This window comes from Ipomoea triloba, chromosome 12, assembly GCF_003576645.1.
Source record: "Ipomoea triloba cultivar NCNSP0323 chromosome 12, ASM357664v1".
NCBI classification, from domain to species: domain Eukaryota; kingdom Viridiplantae; phylum Streptophyta; class Magnoliopsida; order Solanales; family Convolvulaceae; genus Ipomoea; species Ipomoea triloba.
The window spans coordinates 4,295,105-4,315,653 of record NC_044927.1 but is presented as its reverse complement, the minus strand read 5'-3'; the positions used below and the strand labels follow the sequence as shown (position 1 = coordinate 4,315,653).

Genomic DNA, 20,549 nt, shown 5'->3' with positions numbered 1-20,549 from the left:
GGGGGGGGGGGGGGGGGGGGGGGGGAACTAGCCCTAGCCAGTTACCGCTTTGTTAATTGAGGAACCTGCCATGATCCATTGCCGTGGTGTGGCCAGTGGAGGATAAGTGCCGCCCCTCCCCCGAGCATGGCATGATGCCCCCTAGTAGTGGACCGTGGTGGTGGTAAGGTGCGAAGGTACGACATAAGGGGGTGGAGGAGTAGGTATTGAGCTAGGTAGGTGAGCATGACAGCCTAAGGAGGAGTCACATCCATAACTTGCCGGTGGGGAAAGTCGACTAGACTCCTTAAGCCGTAGCGTGGCTAGTGGGGGATGAGCATGACAACCCAAGCATCAATATATATAATACAACCCTAGCTCAAACCCATAAATTAACTACTCATTATTAAATAGCATAAAGAACACAAAAGCACAAGTAATAAATATAAATCTTGCAAAAGAAAGAGACAATAAGAACGAGGACTTATTTATTTGAAATGAGAGAACAATCTTGAAATCTAAGCTTCAAATTCAAGATTACAAGCTTCAAAAGTGTTAAGGACCTAAATCTAAGCCTAATCTAACCCTAAAATATCAAAGGAATGAGTAGAAAATTGATAGGGCTCATCCATGGGTCGGAACCGTGAAAATAAAGCTCAATTCGAGCTTAAATAAGTGGCAGAGCATGTAAGGACGGGCGTATGCCACCTGCTTCCTTCTTGAGATCTTGGATGGGCTTAGGGACGAGCGTACGCCTTCCCATCCAAACATTCTAGTAAGTACTGGAAAGTGGATGGAATTTAGGGATGTCTATGCGGATGGGAGTATGACTTCTTCAGTTTCTGCACTACTTCGGTTTGCACAACCTTGTCATTCTCCATTCATTTTGACCTTGAAAGCTTTAGAATTTACTTTGAGATCTTCACAAGAGTTGTAGCCCTTCAAGTTGGCTTTCTAATGTCACAAAAATCACTTCATTTGGACATTCCTAAGTTGAGATACAATCCAAATCTCGAACAGTGGATGGGTTGTGTGAGAATTTCAACTTCTTGCTCTTTTCTTCCACTTTTGCCTTGGTTTGCCGAAACCATTGAAAATACAACTCCAGGGCTCCCTTAGAAGTATTTTATCCATCATCTTAGTTTCTCCTTGTCTCCCATTGACTCCTAATGCATCCAAAGTGCTCCAAAAACCATTCAATTCATCTAAATCATCAAGATTTACACCTAAATACACAAATGAGTCAAATGGTGAACACTTTGGGCAAAATTTCAAGGAAATTAAGCTTAAATACAAGGTGGAAACATGAAAACTTAGGCACTCATCAGTGCATCAACGGCATCCCCACCAACAGGGGCGTGGCGGTGGTATGGCACACGGTGGTAAGGGGGTGAAGAATGGGAGGTGGGAAGCTATAGACGCGGGTGTAGACATGTGACAAGGCATAGACACGTGGATGGTAGGCATGAAGAGCAGATATCCATCATCCACTTGGCAAGACTAGGGGGTGGTGGTGGTTCTTGAACACTATAAAAGGAGGGTGCCTTGCCTCCTTTGGACATGACTAGTCTGATCAAGACATCTCTCCTAGCTTGGTGGCTGGTGGTCTTAACTTCTTGCAAGGGTGCATATCCCCACACCTACATTATTATTCATAGTCTTCTATTTATGTTATAGTATTTACTATAATATTTATTATTTTTTAGGCTGTTATCTCGAGATTTGTGCATATTCTTTGGGTCTAGCATTTCGAATAATAATACTAATATATTTCTACTCCCATTATGTATTTTTATACCCGATTTGTGATACATTCAGTCTAAGACTTGTAAAATTTTGTATTGAATATATTCTAGACGTTTATTTACGATTGATGTTAGATTACATAAAATAATTACAAACTTAAAGAATTGATATTGTAGTATAATGGATAAAATCATGAATTGTTATTTTAATGGAATTGTTCAATTATTGTAAAAATTATTTTTGAATTTTTTTTAAAGAAATATATTACATCGTAAGATGTATGATGTGGTAATATGACATGGTAAAATGTACCTTACTTTGAGAAATAAATTTAAAATTAAGGGACAATCCCAATTAAGTTGGTAACCACGAGGTTATAAGTTTGATTCCAACAAGAGCGACAATCAATTATGATCTAATTGAAAGTTGGGAATACAAATTAATAAATATCAATAGCCAAGAGATCATTCTGGAGCGGCAATCAAGTCGGTTGTAAAAATTAACTTGCTATTGAGATGGGCAAATTGAGTTCACAAACTTAATATATTGGATTTATCATTAGTGAAATATGAAGAACCAATTTTTGTACATTATTACCCTTAAAAATTTTACTAAATAGATATTTAACTAGAGGACTAAATCTTGAACAACATTAATAGTTAAGGAACCATTTATAATCAAATTGAAAGTCGAAGATGAAAATTTGTAAAGATCAATAGTAAATGGACAATTTATGATCCAATTGTAAGTCAAAGATAAAAATTGATAAATGATAAATAGTTAAGGAACCATTATGTAATTAATGGGAATGTTACATCTATGCCGCTTGAACACAAGGTCTTTGGCTTATTCATTATAACTTTATTTAATCATAATAAATTAATTATAAATGCATCGAAATATCGATTGAGAATTACACTGATTTTAATTTTAATTCTAATCCGCACGTTTAGACCAAATACACTATGTACCAAGGAATTCAATTTTCTCATTACAATTAAATGATACGATCATACGATATGATGGCGTAATGCACCCGCCATAAATATATTATTACCAAATCCTTAAGTTATAAAAGTTGAGATGTTAGTTGAGTGGTCACAAGGATACAAGTTGAACCGTTATTTATATTTTTGTATTTTCCATATACCACCTAATTGATGTGATAGTTTTGTTGATTTACACTACCTGATAAAAAAGAGTTTTATGTGTTAGCAAGATTTGTCAATTTATATATGAAACAATTGTTGACCTATATTTAATTTGAAATAATAAACTGATAAGCTAGATATAATAGTTGATAAGGTCAAACTTGTGTGAGACCGTCTTACGGATCTTAATTCGTGAGACGGGTTGAGTTGGGTCAATATACAAATCAAATACTTATACTAGTAAATGTAATAATAAATCAGAAATAAAATATTTGTCACTTATGAGAGAAAACATAATACTTTCATATTTTGATGTAATTTTTTTCATAAAAAGTACTCCGTATTATATTTTCCCTTATAAGTAATGTTGCACTTATAAATGAAATGTAATACTTTTGGTAAAAAAAAAATGTAATACTTTTACATCAAAATGTAAAAGTATTACATTTTCCAATATAAGTAATAAATATTTTATTCTTGATTTAATATTACATTTGATAGTATAAGTATTACATGTCAATTATAAAGATTGGCATTATAAGGAAAACCTTAAGACATTTTTGCTAGGGTATCCATTATAAGGATGACAATGAGGTGAGACAGGCCCCTAAAACTCCATCCCCATCCTCATCCCCATCGAGAATAGGAAATCTTTCTCTATCCCTGCCCCTATCGAACTTTAATCAACCCATCATTTCTTTTTGTTGAAATAAAAGTCAAACTAGTATATTTAAGTAAAAAAATTTAAAATTAAAACTTTAATGTTAAAATAATTAAATCTTATTTATCTCAAAAAATAATTAAATCTTATTCAATTCTCAATAACAATCAAAATGTCAAATTTGCCAAAAACCTTATGGTCTAGTGGCACCCGGTTGCACTCCCCACATGGGAGGAGGTGGGTTTGAGCCTCAGTGGAGCCGATATTGGCTCTTTGTGCAGTCCATTATTGACTCTTTGTGCTTCATTTGGTTGAGAAAGTAACTATGAACAGTACTCAACTAAAAAAAATGTCGAATTATCCAATATAATACAATCTATTCACAACAACGATGAAGATTATTATTATTATTATATTTAAAATTTGGATGACAGGGCGGTGAGGAGTATCCCTATCCCGTCCCTATCTCGACAGGTAATTAAAAACACTCCCTATCCTCGTTGGAGCGGAGATTGAAAATCCCTGTTGGGAACGGGAAAAATTGCCATTCCTAATTCATTTCAAGGATAAGGCAAAAACTTGTGCGAGATCTGTGAGAAAGTTCAGGTCAATATAAAAATGTAATACTAATCAAGAATAAAATGTTTGCTATTTATAAGGGAACTTGCTATTTATAAGGGAACGTATAATACTTTTAAATTAAAAGTATTACATTTTCCCCCTCTTTTCCTTAAAAGTAACGATCACTTTATCTTAATTAATATTACATTTTTGAGTATGAGTATTACATTTTCATATTGACCTGATCCATATCACAAGAGAGTCAATACAAGGACAAAAAGAGATTAGTTCATAATGAAGTGTCATTGTATAGAGTAGTTGTTGGAAAAATAACACTAAAATGGCATTCTAATTGGCCATTTTGTGGTACAATTAAAAGTGGTGTCCACAGCTGATTTGGGTCGGGTCAATGTGGATTCGGGTTCTTCGTAGTTAGACGAAGATATCGATATATTGTACGCTCAAAATGGATAATGGGTGAATGATAAATTGGTTCTCAAAGTAGACCCATTGGAGATGAAATTTATGTGAGGAAAAAGCTTATGTAGCTTTTGTCCCACATTGATTGAGAAAGAAGATTTGCCCTACTATTTATACAAGGGCCCTTGTATAGCATAGATGCTCTCTCTTCCTCCACTATATATTTCCATGTTGAGCAGTTGATTTGCATACAACAACACAGAACACATCAAGTTCATCCTTCGTTCAAGCCACCACCTGTGTTTCTCATCCCACGTTCTAGTTCGCTGGGGTTTCAAGTTTGTGTGCTCAAACGCCGAAACCGTAGTACGTTTTATCTCGGGAAACCTAGACCGCCAACGCTCCAGCACATCGGGAGGTAAATAAGGTTTTAAGGACAGAGGTAACTCGACTACTCGTACTTCCAACCAACCTGAGTTCGTCCCCTTGGCGTTTCCAAGTTTATTAAACCTTTCGTAGGTCAAATTTCCTAGATTTATTTAGGTTTTACTTTTTCATCCTTATAACGAAAAGATTTAAAGACGTGATTTATTCAAATATTATTTTTTAATTTGCAAGATATTGTTAGAATTCATGCTGCTTCTTCTTTATTTATTTATTTATTTATTTATTTTTTTTATCACTAGAAAGTAATCAGAAAATGTTCTCTTTTGGGTTAGTAATGGTTATTCTGACCTACTTTCCGTCCACTTTAAGAATTAAGAAAATCATAGTACTATTTTTGACAAACCCATCAAAATTTGTTGGCATTTCTGATCGCTCCGAAAGTGGTTGAAAATTTTAGTGGGATTATGCATTTGAATGATTTTTCAGATAGTCGTCTAATGGGAATATACATATCATATACTATATGTACTGACTTCATTTGTCCTATTTATGATTCTACACAGTTTTTGAGTCCCGAGGTTGGGAGGCCAACCAGTTTGACTAAGATTTTGACCTCCAAGATGTTTATTCAACCATTACCGCCTTAACCAAAGTCATATCAGAGCCGGCATTTGTCGTGACCAACCTGGTTAACCATTGCCCCATAACCATGCTAGTTGTGTTAACCGAAGCCTGACATGTGCTCATTTCATTTGTGCTATAAAAACCAGCTTCCAATATCGTTGAGGGGACTTTTGAACCAAGAACTTTAGTATACTTCTTGACCTTTGTAAAGGCTTCTAACCTGGAGTGTTTATAACTATAATGTATTAAGACCTTATCCATCTATAAATTCAGAGTTTAGGGTTTATAGTTCAATGACCGAAGGTTTTACTTTACTAACCACTCAAGAACTAAACGCATGACACCTATGATACAAAGATTGACTCTATTATTACTTATCATTCAAAAGGAAAATGTATAATTTTTTTTTCTTGATAAAATTAAAATGGAGATGAGTATAGTTGTTTTACTACGTTTAGTTATAGACTTTCAAATTGATCACCTATGGTCCTTTTAACTTTCAAATTGTCACCATTCGTGATTCAAGTTAACTACTCATGATTCTTCAATTTTCAAAATTTAACGCGCTACGCTCTTTTTGAAAGAATCATGTATGGTTAAAATTTAGTGGGAGTAATATGTTAATTTGAAACTACAGGCATCATTTTCCTTGGGCGAGAGTGCCAACTGAATGATGGGTCAAGGTGGAGGTGACGCCCTTTGCCATTTGCAAAGCCGTGTGGCTAGTGGAGGTCCCATGACTATGAGCTCAATGAGGGTTGAACAAAAAGGGTAAAAAGAGAGAGAGAGAGAGCAGAAAAACCAGCAAAACATTCGCCGCCAAGATCTTAAATTATTTTTTGTTTAATGGAGTGAGAACTCAAAAAAGAAAATGCAGGGGACTGGGGACCATCGTTCCGCTCATCTTATCTTAAAGTAAAACAAATTTGATCCCAATCACGAGGAAGAAGACAAATGACTCCCCTCCCCCAACGTCCATCACACCCAGCCCAATACGTTTTCTCTCAAGTTTCAACAGAAGAAGGTGAAAAAACAAGAAAATGAAAAAGAAAGAAATAAAAAAGAAGATGCCAACACTTGAAAACACTGTGCCCACCACTTCTTGCCCGTCTTTTTCCCCCACTCTCCCAACTTTCCCTTCCCCCCGAACCCAAATCTTGGATTTTCCTTCACGCATCTCTCCTTCCTCTTCACTCTTCTTTCTACCCCCTGCAGGTTTATAAATTATAAGTTTATTCACTCTACCCACTCCCATTTTTGCTCCAATTTCCAGTCTTTTTGCAGTAATTTCCATATTAGGGTTAGTTAAATGCGTTAAGCGTGTTTGTTTCTATGATGTGATTGGCGGAGCTGCTCAAAGATTTGATTTTTATTCTAAAAAAATAAGAAATGTCGCCGGAGAAGGCGAGCGTGGTGGTGGATGATGGAGTGGAGTACTCGTTTGCTATGGAGTACCATGGGCCACCCATTGCTCATGAGCTCCCTCGAGCTGTGCCCATCAATGTGGATAGGATTCCAGTTGCCGCCGTGGTTTCCCAGATGCCCTTATCTCGTAAATTCTCATTGCCCATCGTTCAGCCCATTTCGGTTAACGATGTAGCCATAGGGTTCTCGAAAGAGCTGAAGCGAAGCTCCAATTCCACTGTTTCCCCGACCTCGGTGATTGCGTTTGACCGGCAGAGCGGGTGCGAGGACGAGTCCGCTAGCAAAGAGCTCGAAGCTTTAGGCTCCGAGACTACTCTCTCTCCCAGTTCGGTTAGCGGTATTGACGAGAGCGCGCCCAGTAATAGCGGTTGTATTCCGTACGGGGAATCTAGTAGTTCCAGTCCCACGGAGCGGATGAATGGTGATGAGGGAAGGGGTGAATTTTCCGGCGCCATTAATGAATCCACCGAGCTAGCATCTTCCTCTGTTGGGCGTGAGTTATTGGATAGGGTGGGGAGTTCGGGTGCTTTTAGGTTTTCAAGTAGTTTTGAGATGTCTAGGGAATTTTCTGCTAGTTCACAGACATTAAGGTTTCCAGCTTCCTGTAATGGTGTGAATGAGCCAGATTGGGCATCAAATGAGTCAGTTTTGAGTTTCGATTACCCGTCTTCTCGGGTTTCGTCTCATAAATTTGGGGATAGTAACAATGAACAAGGAGGCTATGAGGTGAAGAGAGCTCCAGTTGTTACTTTCTGTGATATTGAATCAGAGGATGAAGATATTCATGAGGAATTCATTGGTGCTGAACCAGAGGCGATAAGGCCTAAGAGAGAGCCTCCAGTTAAGGTCAAGAAAGGAGTATGCTATAGGTGCACTAAGGGAAATAGGTTTACTGAGAAAGAGGTGTGTGTTGTGTGTGATGCAAAGTATTGTAGTAGTTGTGTGCTTCGAGCGATGGGGTCTATGCCCGAGGGAAGGAAGTGTGTGTCGTGCATTGGATATCCGATTGATGAGTCGAAGCGAGGGAATTTAGGTAAATGCTCCCGAATGCTCAAACGTCTGCTTAACGACTTGGAGATTCAGCAGATTATGAAGGCTGAGAAGTTGTGTGAGGTCAATCAATTGCCACCAGAGTATGTGTGTGTGAATGGAAGGCCTCTCCGTCATGAGGAGCTCGATATATTGCAGAGCTGTGCAAATCCACCAAAGAAACTTAAACCCGGAAACTATTGGTATGACAAAGTATCCGGTCTTTGGGGAAAGGTGAATGCAATATCATAGGGAGGATATCAGATATCTCCCTTTCTTTCGCCTATTTTCTTTGTAATGCTCACAATTTTAATCCAAAACCGTCATCTTGAATGTTTGTACTGACTGTTTGAGTTTACAGGATGGGCAGAAACCTTCACAGATTATTAGCCCCCATCTAAGTGTTGGGGGTCCTATCAAGGTGAATGCTAGCAATGGGAACACTCAAGTTTATATAAATGGTCGCGAGATTACAAAAGTGGAATTAAGAATGTTACAGGTTAGTTTCTCTTGACAGGCAACTATTAGTTTGAAAATTGTTCCATACATTTATGATTGAATCCTTATACTTCAATTATTATAGTTAGCGGGGGTTCAGTGTGCTGGCAACCCGCATTTTTGGGTGAATGATGATGGTTCTTACCAAGAGGAGGGACAGAAAAATACAAAAGGTTATATATGGGGCAAGGTAGGATTTCTATGCGGATAGTATCATTTCCGGTGTTCTTCTACTAAAACGTTTATCTCTGCTCATATCTTCAACTGCCAATACTTGGATATAAAAGGCTTACTCGGCATTCACTCTATGTGACATCTTAGGCTGGAATGAAGCTGGTCTGTGCAGTGCTCTCACTTCCAGTCCCTTCAAAGTCGTCTTCTGTTTCTGGAGAGCAAATATCGGATGTGCTTAGTCGATCTGTACCGGCTTACTTGGAGCAAAGGGCACTTCAAAAACTGCTTCTCATTGGATATAGTGGGTCTGGTACAAGCACTGTATTTAAGCAGGTAGTTTCCTAATCATTGGACCTGTCTTTGACGGTTTAGCTGTTTATAGCAGAGCTTTTCTTTGCTTTGCTGCTCAATTTTACCTCACTTCAAGGCACTGAAGCAACCAGTGTAATTGGTATTTTAATTTCTTGTTTAATTAGGCAAAAATTCTTTACAAGGATGTTCCTTTTACGGAGGATGAGTGCCAACATATCAAATCAGTGATTCAGAGTAATGTATATAGCTACCTTGCCATACTTCTTGAGGGGCGTGAGCGTTTTGAAGAAGAATGTTTGAATGGGCTATCAAAAAATCGGGCTTCTAATGAATCTGGACAAACAGGTGACTTTTTTCTCCTATGTGAGAGTGAGTTTTTTTCCTGTGTAAGTTGGTGTTTTGAGGCAGGGGAGCTCCTTTTTGCCCCATGCATTAATATAAAGGATCATGCGAATTGAAGCATGCTCCATCTCAACTAAAAGCCTAAGCTTATAGTTGGGTTGCACATTTATGTTTATATATTATATGCTCAACACACCCCTCGCGTGTGCGGGCCGATTGTGTTTTTGATGGGCTACACTTGTTACCATAGTATCTTTTTTTATAGCATGGGGTTGGCTCTTATACCAAATTGAAGCATTTGCTTTATCTCAACTTAAAGTCTAAAGCTTATAGTTGGGTTGCACATTTATGTTTATGTATTATATGCTCAACAATGCATACTTTGCTAATTTGTATCTGGGACACAGAAAGGGTTCATTTTGTACTTTTGATACAAAGGTCCAAGGGCTCATTGTAGAACTTGCTTTAAACTCTGTAGTTTGTAAGGTCAAACTAATACCATTTACTTTGGTCTTGGAGCATCAAAACAAGATATTTCAGATTTTGAATGGATGGCCAAGTAGGAGTGACCTTTGGTAGCATTTAGTTTCAAGAGACTGTATGCTTTCCAGTTTCCAATTTTGTGGAAAAGGAGGAAACTTTTGGCTGAAGCTACTGAAAATTTTGGCTGAAACTTCTAATTGCTGTTTTCGAATTTTCCATTTAAGGGTAAAGATGGAAGTTAGAGTTTAAAATACCCGACCCCGAAACTATGCTTATCTCATAGACTTGCATTCAGCTCTGACTCCTCTGAGTAGATGAAATGATTTCCTGCACCATACCGATAAGTTTATTTATTTTATTTATATATGGTTAACAACAGGGCGAAGTGATGGAAATGATAAGAAGACTTCGTATTCCATTTCTCCAAGGCTGAAAGCATTCTCTGATTGGCTTCTCAAGATTATGGCTTCAGGTAACTTGGAAGCCGTCTTTCCAGCAGCCACACGGGAATATGCTCCATTAATTGAAGAGTTGTGGAGTGATGCTGCCATCCAGGCTACATATAAACGGAGAAGTGAATTGGAAATGCTTCCTGATGTTGCTAATTATTTCCTTGAGCGGGTAAGATAATGGCTATGGTCAAGATTCGCTTGTTAAATGATGTTCAATTTATACTAATAATTGTTGCCAGCAATCTGCGACCTGTTATTTTATATTCATGATATTCTTCTTCCCAAAAAGTTGAATCCCCAACCCCAAGCGCCCCCACACCCTGGTCTGACAGAGCATGTGAGAGGATGTAAATCACGGTAACTTAGTGGCTAGCAGATAGGGTGGGCCGGTGCGCACAAGGGATCTGTCCACTTTGGGCATATTCATGAGATTCTTGCCAATACCTTTGTAGTCTAGTGGCATAAACTTGCGACTCTAACTAAGAGGTTTTAGATTCAATCCCCATTTCGCTTAGATGTAACGCAAAAAGGATTCATGATTTCTCTTTTTTCAGGCTGTTGATATTTTGAAAGTGGATTACGAACCTTCAGACGTTGATATATTATACGCTGAGGGTGTTACATCTTCCAACGGGCTCTCATGCATGGATTTCTCTTTCCCAGAGGTTGCAAATGATGATACCTTTGAGAGTTGTAATCAGCCCGATTCTCTGCTCAGGTTTCTACAACTTTTAATAATGTTTTCCCAGATATATTAGAGCCCAAGGAAAACCCCAGTTTTCACTGCCCGTAATAATGTTTTACTTTTACTTTCGCTCAGATTTCAGCTGATCAGAGTACAGGCAAGAGGGTTTGGGGAAAACTGCAAGTGGTTCGAGATGTTTGAGGATGTGCGGATAGTCATTTTCTGCGTTTCTTTGAATGATTACGACCAGTGCGCTGTTGATGAGACGGGGGAGTTGGTGAACAAGATGCTGTTGAGCAAAAGATTTTTCGAGGCGATCGTTACTCACCCTACATTCGAGCAGATGGATTTCCTGCTACTACTAAATAAGTTCGACGTGTTTGAGGAGAAGGTAGAACGCGTTCCTTTAACCGAATGCGAATGGTTTGACGATTTCCATCCGGTGATAAGCCGCCATCGCTCCAGCAGTAGCAGCAGCAACAGCAGCAACATCAACCATAGCCCGTCCCTCGGCCACCTCGCGTTCCATTACATTGCCGTCAAATTCAAGAGGCTCTATTCAGCTCTCACCGACCGAAAACTCTACGTTTCTCTGGTTCGAGGCTTGGACCCGAAGAGCGTCGACGAATCACTGAAATATGCGAGGGAGATACTGAAGTGGGACGAAGAGAAGCCCAACTTCAGTGTGAGTGAGTACTCGTTTTACAGCACCGACGCAAGCTCCTTCTCACATTGACGACGGGCCGGCCTTCTTCAAAGGGTTAGTTCAACATTCCATCATTGTACATACACATAAATATATATATATATATATTCAGAGGTCTTTAGATGAAAAGGAAAAAGAAAGGATTGAATGGAAGGGCCTTCTCTGTAGATTGTAATTATCTTGAAACTCTTGCTAAGGAAGACACAGGTTGCCAAAACTGAAGATATTCTAACACGAATTTTCGTCTGTCTTTGGTGAAAATTAAGAGGAGGTATTAGTTCAGCTCCATTGTGCAGCAGTGCTGGTTGAAGCCTGGAAATTTTATTGTATTGCATTGCATTGACATTATTGTTTTTCAAGCTTAGTTGATAACAACGTTAGCTAGCAGTAGACACTGAATGCTTCTTCTGTAAAAATGTTTTAAAGGTTTTTTATTTTATTTATATTACACAGTTTTGTTCAATCTAATCCTTCTCATTCAACTCAAAGACCGGGTAATACAATCCTAGTAAAGTTGGTTAGATTGTTAACTTAATTGTAATAACTACAATGTTATATGTTTGATTCTCAATTGAGAATAACTTATTAGCCTTCTTAGTTTGAATCGGTCTTATCTCATTGTGGTCTTTGTCGACTAAGGTCATTTATGAAAAATCTAAGCATGTTTATCTCATTGTGATTCTTTATTGGCTAGGGTCACAATATGAGGTCTACCACTCTACTAACAGACAGATTAATACAATTGCTACATAACTATCTTGTCTTCTTAATATAGTTGTTTCCAAAAAAAAAAAAACAATATTCACTCGTCTACTTTGTTAGGATTAAGCGTGGCCTCTCACCCTTCATCCAACAATCCCAACAATCCTCTAGTCACGAACTGTATTTGGACTTTCATCGGCCCAACGGTCGTCCTCTTGATCTTTTCTCCAAATGGAATAGAAGTTGAGGATGGCCGCCATGACTTCCGACCATCTCAAACGTACAGACATATCCCTTGGACAACCTGTTGGCTATCCGGAAATCGGCCCATCTGCCACCGCACATAACGAACTCGCCGTCTTGTTTGCTTATTTTGATCTCCCATTCATTTCCTTGTGCATCCAGTAGCGTTATCTTTCTCTTCCCTGCAATTCCCGTGTCTTCCACGAAACCTTTTGGTATTATCTATATATATATATATATATGTTCACAACGGATGAGATTAAAGTTTAGAAGGTTAAAGAACACAGAAAAATGGAGTTATACTCGAGAAACGCACACCATTTGGTCATCAGTGGATGCTGAAAGGATGGTGACAAAGCTTGGATTGGTTGTGGTCTTGCAAGGGCCAATCAACATCTCAGATTTATCATCCTCTGTGTCGCTTTCTTTCTTCACCTTTATAACCTGATCAAGATTGCTTGAATTTTCACCTGTTAATTCATAGTTAAACCGGAATTAACAACAAATCAACGGTCTTTAAGGTAAGATGATAAGATTTCTGGAAAAAAATTTAAAAACTGGGAGATATACCTGAAATTCCAGGGGAGAAGCGTGAAGATGACAGGCGTTTATCGCAACAAGTGCGATCATAGAGTTGAACATGGAAAGTAGAGTAATTATCCATCAACCAGAAAACAACAAAATCCCCAATTTCTAACTGGTTATCATTCACAAAAACAGACCAACCATCTGCAAACAAGTAACGATTGCTGCTTTTTTTAAGCTTCACAGTCCATGATTTCCTAGAACCAGCCATGACGAGTGAGGGCGTGGACGATAGCTTCTCCCCAAAAATCTTGGCAAACAAAGGTGGTAAACGCTGTAATGTAATCAACACCAAATTAATATTAAACCCACTATACTTAACTAACAATGAAGAACTGAAAAACTTACTAGAACCGATGGAAAGTCGCTAGCCGATAAGATCTTGAAAAAGGAAGGATTTTGGTTCTGCATATTGAAGTTGGACATAGCTAATCAGCCAACTCGATCTCTATGAGAATTGAGAAATGGGTTTTTGGTAGAAGATAATATCAAATTTGTGTGAGTTTCAGAGCATTGCTTTCACTCCTTCAGTCAAAGAGACAGGGTGTTTTGGGAACTGAGGATAGCAAATATGAGGGTACCAATGCATGCACTGTATTCATAGCTTGTTTTGGCGAGAAAGTTAAGTTGCTCTGGATTTTTGGGGTGTTGGACAAGAAAATAGAAAATTCCAGTTTGCAGAAAAAAAAAAAAGTAAAGTTCCTGTGAATAAATAGTGAAATCAGAGGGCAGAGAAAGATAAAAAGCTGCGAGAGAGAAATTGTCAGCTGCTTTGTGCTGTCATTTTTCACATCTCCCACAGAGAATCTAATCGGGATGGAACTGTGCTCAGTAAAATTTGTGGTTTTGTGGTTCTGGCTCAGGTCATTTTGATGAAGTCGGAAAAAGCCGGTAACGGTGACTCTGATACTTTTTTTTTTTTTTTTTTTTTGCTTCTTCTTCTTANTGCTTCTTCTTCTTACCGGTGACCGGAGGCGTGATGGCCGGGGTGCAGAAGCAGGCGGATGAAGATGTTCATATTATATTTACTTCCATAATTGTTTTTTATTTCAACAAGAGGTGTTGAAACAATCAACTCTATATAGAGTTAGTTCATGATGTAGATGTGTTGTATTTGTACTATCATGTGAATATTTTTTAATTTAAAAGGTTTTATTTTTTTACTACATTTTTATTTACACTTCAATTTCAGAATTTACTTATGCATATGTTTTTATGGTTTTATTTATGCATATGTTTTTATGGTTTATAATTTATATAGAAACAAAATATGCAGAATTTACAAACAATAATATTACCAATTATATTATAGAATTGGATACCATACAAAATAATACCAATTATGCTATTATGTTATTACCTAATTAATATGTCTTTTCTACATGGTATTATGTTATTACGTCAATACGCGAATATAGAAATAATATTACCAATTAATAGATATTAGTTAATTTCTATTTTATATTTTTCTTACCAAATAAGCTTTATTAATTATTTGAGTAATAAAATATTTAATTAATTGGAAACAAAAGTTTGGGCGTGAAAATGAAATAGGAAGATTTTATTTTTATATATGATATAAATATAGATTAATATATCTTTTCTACACAGTATTATGTTATTACGTTAATATGTAAATATAGAAATAATATTACCAATTAATAGATATTAGTTAATTTCCATTTTATATTCTTCTTACCAAATAAGCTTTATTAATTATTTGAAGAATAAAATATTTAATTAATTGACTACAAAAGTTTGGACGGAAAAATGAAATAGGAGGATTTTACTTTTATATATAGTATAGATGTTATGTAATTTTGATGTTCTATTTATTTTAATATTATGTATTTTTATATTCTATTTCAATTATGTTTTAATTTTAATTTAACATGAATATTTCAAAAAAAAAAAATTTTTAAAAATGCAACAAATACAAAAGTTGTAAAATCCCAGCTTTTATACTTGTTTGTAAGCTTGCAAGCAAAGGTGGTAAAAAAAAATTGCCATGTGAACTTACAAGCCCCATCCTTTTAGCGGCTAGCCTACGAAGTCTCTATTCAAGTTGAAAGATAACAACGTAGTACATTTGGTGGATGACAAGGGGTTTGGTTTCAAATTATGTCACTTGGGAGAGGGAGAGGATGATGTTGATTGTTGAATATACCATAAACATTACACAAATTTTGCTGTGGACCGCAGTTCACAATGGATTATGGACCATACATCAAAACAACATCATTTTGATTAATAAAAACATACGGCTGAAACAGTCTCCGTTCCGCGCTATTCACTTTCAGTTTATATACACTGCAGTTACATTTCAAGTCACATTTCTCTAATGGTTTCAAATTTATTTACAACATTAAGACACATAATATATTAAATGCAAACACATATAATTTTTGGACTAAAATCTACAATGCTAGGTGGACACTGGTCCATGGTATAACAATTGATCCGACCGGACCACAAGCCATGGGGCTTTAATGTAGTGGTTTCTTTTGCATTTTCACTAAATTGTAGTGGTTTCTTGTTCTTGATTGAGGTCAAGAAAGAGGAAAGAAAAAAGGTCAATCATCATATAAAGTTTTCATCCCTAAAATAGTAAGGGTGATAAAAGCAAGCCAGGATGGTGAAAAACTACTAGCAGGAACGTGCAGATCGAACAGATGATCATCATCATTGGATTGTATAAAAGCCAGAAACAAGCAAAATGTGTGAGATTTTATACATCAGAAACTCCAAACAGTATGGTAAAAAGAAAAAGCATAGATGAGGAAATTAGGTGGATTTATACCTGCTTTAGTCATCATTTCTACCTAAAATAATACAAGATTCTAACCGCAATTCCACAGCAATATCAAAAAGGTAAAAAATGAAAAAGGCATGAGCAATTTAAAGCATGAATGAACAAACAAATTATCCCACAAGCATCAAAGGGGTGGAGGGGGCAAAAGAATCCAATTTGAATCTTTCATACTCTATCGCACCTGAGTTTTCACATACAGGTTCAAGCATTGGTCTCTTCTGCGACAGTTGAGAGGCCACCATCTCTGATAAAGTCCGGGTTGAGAAACTTAGCCACGAATGCCCACAATTTGTATACGTCTTCAAAATTTGTCAGGAAGCCGAGTGAGGCGGTGATGACCTCGACTCTAATAAATCCACTTTTACTGTCCTGTCTACCATTTTCCATCGGTTTGCAAAGGGAGGTGTCTTCGAGATTTGAAGTTCCACGCTGCTGTTTCGGGCTATCTAAAATTCGAATATGACTGAGGATGCCAATCCCGAGATAGATACCATGCAACTCTGCCAGCTTCTGGATAATTTCTGGCTTAATAAGACCCTTACTTCGGTCTCTCACGTTGAAAGCAACTGCTGCACCTCTTTCATATTTGATTTTGGGTCCATAAATGTAAACAAGAGGTAGACTGTCCTCACCGTTTGAACCAGGCAATCTTAGTTGCAACAACGAGGTCACAAGCCAATTAATCAGAAAACGTAGCCGAAGGGTAGTCTTGTTGAGACCTAGCATGTTTATATGATCAAGATGCTTGCATATTATCTCGGGTTCTCTCCTGTCTGACTCTTGCCCATCGTAATCGCCCTCACTTATGTACTCGTCATCGTCTAGACTAGGGGCTGACAATTCCCCAGGTTCTAGTGCATAACCTAGATGAACTTTACGGTGTTCTTCTGTACTAAACGATACCCTTCTTCCCCTGCCAACATGCTGGTCACTCTCGTCTATACCAAAAAATCTACCGCCCGCATATCTGTTCCTTCCCCTCCTTTCCAATAATCTGAACTCACCCTCGGTCTCTCTTCTTATAGCACTCTCTTTAACCTCATGACATATTGCAGATGTTGAACCATTTTCAAGGCCACTAAACTGAGAAGTAGAAGTCATATTGTTAAGGTCATATCCCTTTGACATCAAATCTCCTTTACTGGTTTCTGCTTCTTCTTCAATCTCACAAAGATGCTCGGTTCTTCCAGTGAATTGCTCTTCTTCAGGAATGTCCTGAAAATGGTCTAATTCTTGAGACACCGAGCGGACAGCAGCATCAAACGAAAGCACATGGTGGTCGTCATGGCACCGGGAATTCACCTCCTTGTCGTCATACATTGGGCTGTTAGACATCTTTGAAGGCTTTGGCGAGAGCCGCTTGTTATTCTTTCTGCCAGCAAACCAAAATGGCGGTATGGGAGAGGCGGTTTTTTCTTTGTTAGATTGTCCTGCACAGTCAGACCCCAATGGGCTTTGACCCAAATCTATCCACAATGAATTATCAGATGATTCATCTTCACTAAAGACTGGACTTCTCATTACCTCTCCAACAGATATGCTTTCAGTTTCTTCAAATATCGTGCTTGCTCCATCCCTATCCGAGCTGTTTTCGTGCTCCATCTCTGTCTCAAATACATCCCTCACCTGGGCAGAAGTGAATGCCCCAGAAAACGCAGGCAGTTGAGACCCTGCCCGAGTTTCTGTACTAACTTCACCGTTTTCTCCATCTTCATCTTCATCATCTTCAGCTAATCCAGGAAAACCATCAATCGAATCACTCAAATATAGGGGGTAAACGGGAGTGATTTTTACAATACCCGAGCCAGTAAGGCCAGACTGATTTTGAAGGCTTCCCATCACAGATTTCTTAATAAGAAGGCATCCAAATCCAGTCGGGTCATACCCAAACACCCTATAAAACGACGTGATAATAAAATCAGGCCTAAACAAAGACAATCCTAGGGAATCCATGTCCTTTGGACCTAGTGCCCCGGCATCAAGCAAGACGTGCCAGTTGTTTTGCTGAGCCAGTGCCATCCACTGATAAGAGTATTTAGCACCAGTAACTCTAGATTGGACAGGGAAAACAAAAAGACCAGTTGCACTGTCTTTTTTCCTCTTTTTGTTCGAAATCTGCTTTCTCAAATCAGTTGAGCAGAGCTTAAGCGTCGGCCATTTGAACCACGCGCTATACACTTTGGCTCCTTTCTCTCGGGCACACTGAGCCATCCAACTAACAGACTGGCTCTCATGATCAAACATACTCAACAACTTCTTGTTCGTGTGAAACGGGTAGGACTCGGCCAGCAATTTAAAAGCCGAGCCTCGACTAACAGTGAAAACCAGGCCATACTCATTCTCAGGGATGTTCAAGTAATCCATTATTCTAGATTTAATATCATGTTCAACACTCCCTCTCTCAGCACCCCCATATAAAGCATGATTGCTCAAATTTGCAGTAATCTCAGAGAGGCTAAATGTGGATGAATCCCAAAAGTGCACAGTCTGAAGGAATGAAAACAATCCAAATCCACAGTAATCAAGACATACCTTAGGGCCAGAAAGGTGAGAGTACTCATCTGATCTCAGCTCATCAATCCTCTCAGAAGATTGGTACTTAGGGTACATTGTAAGAAACTTGGAGAAGGCTTCGTTTTGTTCCGGAATTGAATCCTCAGACTCAAAGATGTGTTCTGCAGCAAGAGCAGTGGCTCTGAGGAATTCTTTCTGGGCGTGAAGGCGAGCAAGAGAGCGTGAGCGCCCCAAACCCTCGTCTTGATTAATCTCCATGGCCTCAGAATCAATGACTTGAGACTTAACAAGGGATCCATCTTCAGAAGCTTCCTCGAGAGCCTCCCGAAGCTTATGCTCTTGCAATTTCCTCTTCACTTCTTCCCCGGAATTGTTAGAGCCATCCCTCTTTTTGCCCTTTTTGTCCAGGATCAGAGCCGCACAGTGAGATATTGGCTTCCATAGTGAAAGATGCATCTTTTTTTTTTTTTCCGATTTTGGGCAGAGAATCAGAGACACTCACATCTGAAACAGCAAAAACTCTCACCCCAACACCAAAAGGGCTCAAGCCAAAGCTTTCTCAGTCTGTTTCTCAGTCTGTTTCAATAGATCAGAGCATATCAGAGCTAATAACCATCAAAATGGCATTTACTATAGCAGGAAGCCTAAAAAACATACCTCTTGATGACCACCCTACTGCTATCTCTCTCTCTCTGAAAATGCATATGCTCCTATTTGTTGAAAGGACCACACCTTCAACTCCTTACCAAACAGTGAGAAGTGACATTGACTTTCACACACAGATTACAGATAAGTGCTCTTCTGTTTGTTTTCTCTTTATTTCTTAATTTAATCGGATTTATTCATTAAATCAATTTTTAATAAATTAATTACCAACAGAATAGTCAGTGCGGGACCCCTCCCATTACGCTTCCCCTCGTCACCGATGCTTCAAGTCAACCAATCCTTTGCCTTGTAAAAGCTCTATTCTGTCTCAGCTTACCCCTCACTACTCTTATCAAATTGTATAATTCATCCCTCTCAATTTGAACTTTTTGTTTTAACCCACATATTTTTTAATTTTAAATTCTAATGTTTTGTTTATAAAAAAAATAGTGAAAATAATATTTTTTTAATTAAATGCTCTTAATTTTGTTTATTCTTAAAAGATATATATATTTTTATATAATCATTAATAATTAAAACTTGTTATAAAAGAAAATTATGTCCTTGAAAGTCATTTTATGTGTTAGAGCAACCACATCTGTGATTTTTTGAGGTTTTTTCAGATTGAAAAACCTAAAGATTGAGTTTCAAAATTGATGGGCGATGGAGTTTTTTCTCCTGCAAGATCAACACTTTTGTAGGGCCCACTGCTACTGAAATGGAAACAGAAATCCGTCTTTCTCCGCGTGCTGGAGACGTAGGAGCCCAGGCCCAGCCGGGCGCGTTAGCTTGCATTGTGTTTTTTTTTTTATGGCAAAATCTTTTCTTTTTTTTTTTTTGGTTTTTTTTTTCTTTTCTTTTCTTTCACATTTTTGTCTCTCTCTTACATGGCTTTCTTACAAATTGTGTAAAAACTCAACAGATGTGGTTGCTCTTATCAGTTCAAGTTAACCGTTATTATTGGTTTGTCAAAGTAACTAACAAATAATTGATTAATGATTAAATAAGGTATTGTTTGTTCCTATTGTATTTTATGTGATAGTTATTAATTTTGATTATTTTATGAGTATTAAAGATATATTTTTAACAACATTATGTATTGGGGTTAGGTTCTTTCCAGCGATTTATATCATTATTGTCAGTTGTCAGCAAGAAGTTCGTTAGAATTGACGTTCGATCTATCGCATAATAAAACTTTAATTACGAGGATGCTTAATCAAAACTCTTATCCTTTTGCCGCTTTCGTCAAATGCTAAAATATGATTCATCAATCAAAGTATTAGGCGTGCATGAACTGTTGAACACTACAACCGTTACGATGATTGTGACTCCACAAATTTTAATCACATTTGATTGTCGATTACATTTCTATTTCATATTGAATAATGAATAACAATATGGCCAATTGGTCAA

The 20,549-nt window shown here is 37.7% G+C and overlaps 3 protein-coding genes across 4 annotated transcripts; 1 reads left to right on the top strand and 2 right to left on the bottom strand.

The window, feature by feature from the left end:
• Positions 1-6,554: 6,554 nt before the first annotated feature.
• On the top strand, positions 6,555-12,123 carry LOC115998952 (extra-large guanine nucleotide-binding protein 1). Its single transcript, XM_031238624.1, has 8 exons — positions 6,555-8,217; positions 8,345-8,482; positions 8,567-8,671; positions 8,803-8,988; positions 9,132-9,312; positions 10,172-10,413; positions 10,799-10,962; positions 11,065-12,123. The coding sequence occupies exons 1-8, from the start codon at positions 6,919-6,921 to the stop codon at positions 11,663-11,665; spliced, it is 2,916 nt and encodes a 971-aa protein (XP_031094484.1). The 5' UTR covers positions 6,555-6,918; the 3' UTR covers positions 11,666-12,123.
• Positions 12,124-12,344: 221 nt separating this feature from the next.
• LOC115997931 (B3 domain-containing protein REM5-like) lies at positions 12,345-13,670 on the bottom strand. 2 transcript variants are annotated; one of them, XM_031237354.1, is made up of 4 exons: positions 13,514-13,670; positions 13,151-13,439; positions 12,899-13,050; positions 12,345-12,802 (listed from the first exon to the last, which is right to left on the bottom strand). In XM_031237354.1, exons 1-4 carry the CDS (start codon positions 13,589-13,591, stop codon positions 12,530-12,532), a joined length of 792 nt encoding a protein of 263 aa, XP_031093214.1. In that variant the 5' UTR covers positions 13,592-13,670; the 3' UTR covers positions 12,345-12,529. The 2 variants fall into 2 exon arrangements, with proteins under 2 accessions (XP_031093214.1, XP_031093215.1); XM_031237355.1 differs by having other exon boundaries at positions 13,151-13,415.
• Positions 13,671-15,823: 2,153 nt separating this feature from the next.
• Positions 15,824-19,267, bottom strand: LOC115999170. Its single transcript, XM_031238965.1, has 2 exons — positions 19,149-19,267; positions 15,824-19,067 (listed from the first exon to the last, which is right to left on the bottom strand). Exon 2 carries the CDS (start codon positions 18,945-18,947, stop codon positions 16,179-16,181), a length of 2,769 nt encoding a protein of 922 aa, XP_031094825.1. The 5' UTR covers positions 18,948-19,067; positions 19,149-19,267; the 3' UTR covers positions 15,824-16,178.
• Between the last annotated feature and the right edge of the window lie 1,282 nt (positions 19,268-20,549).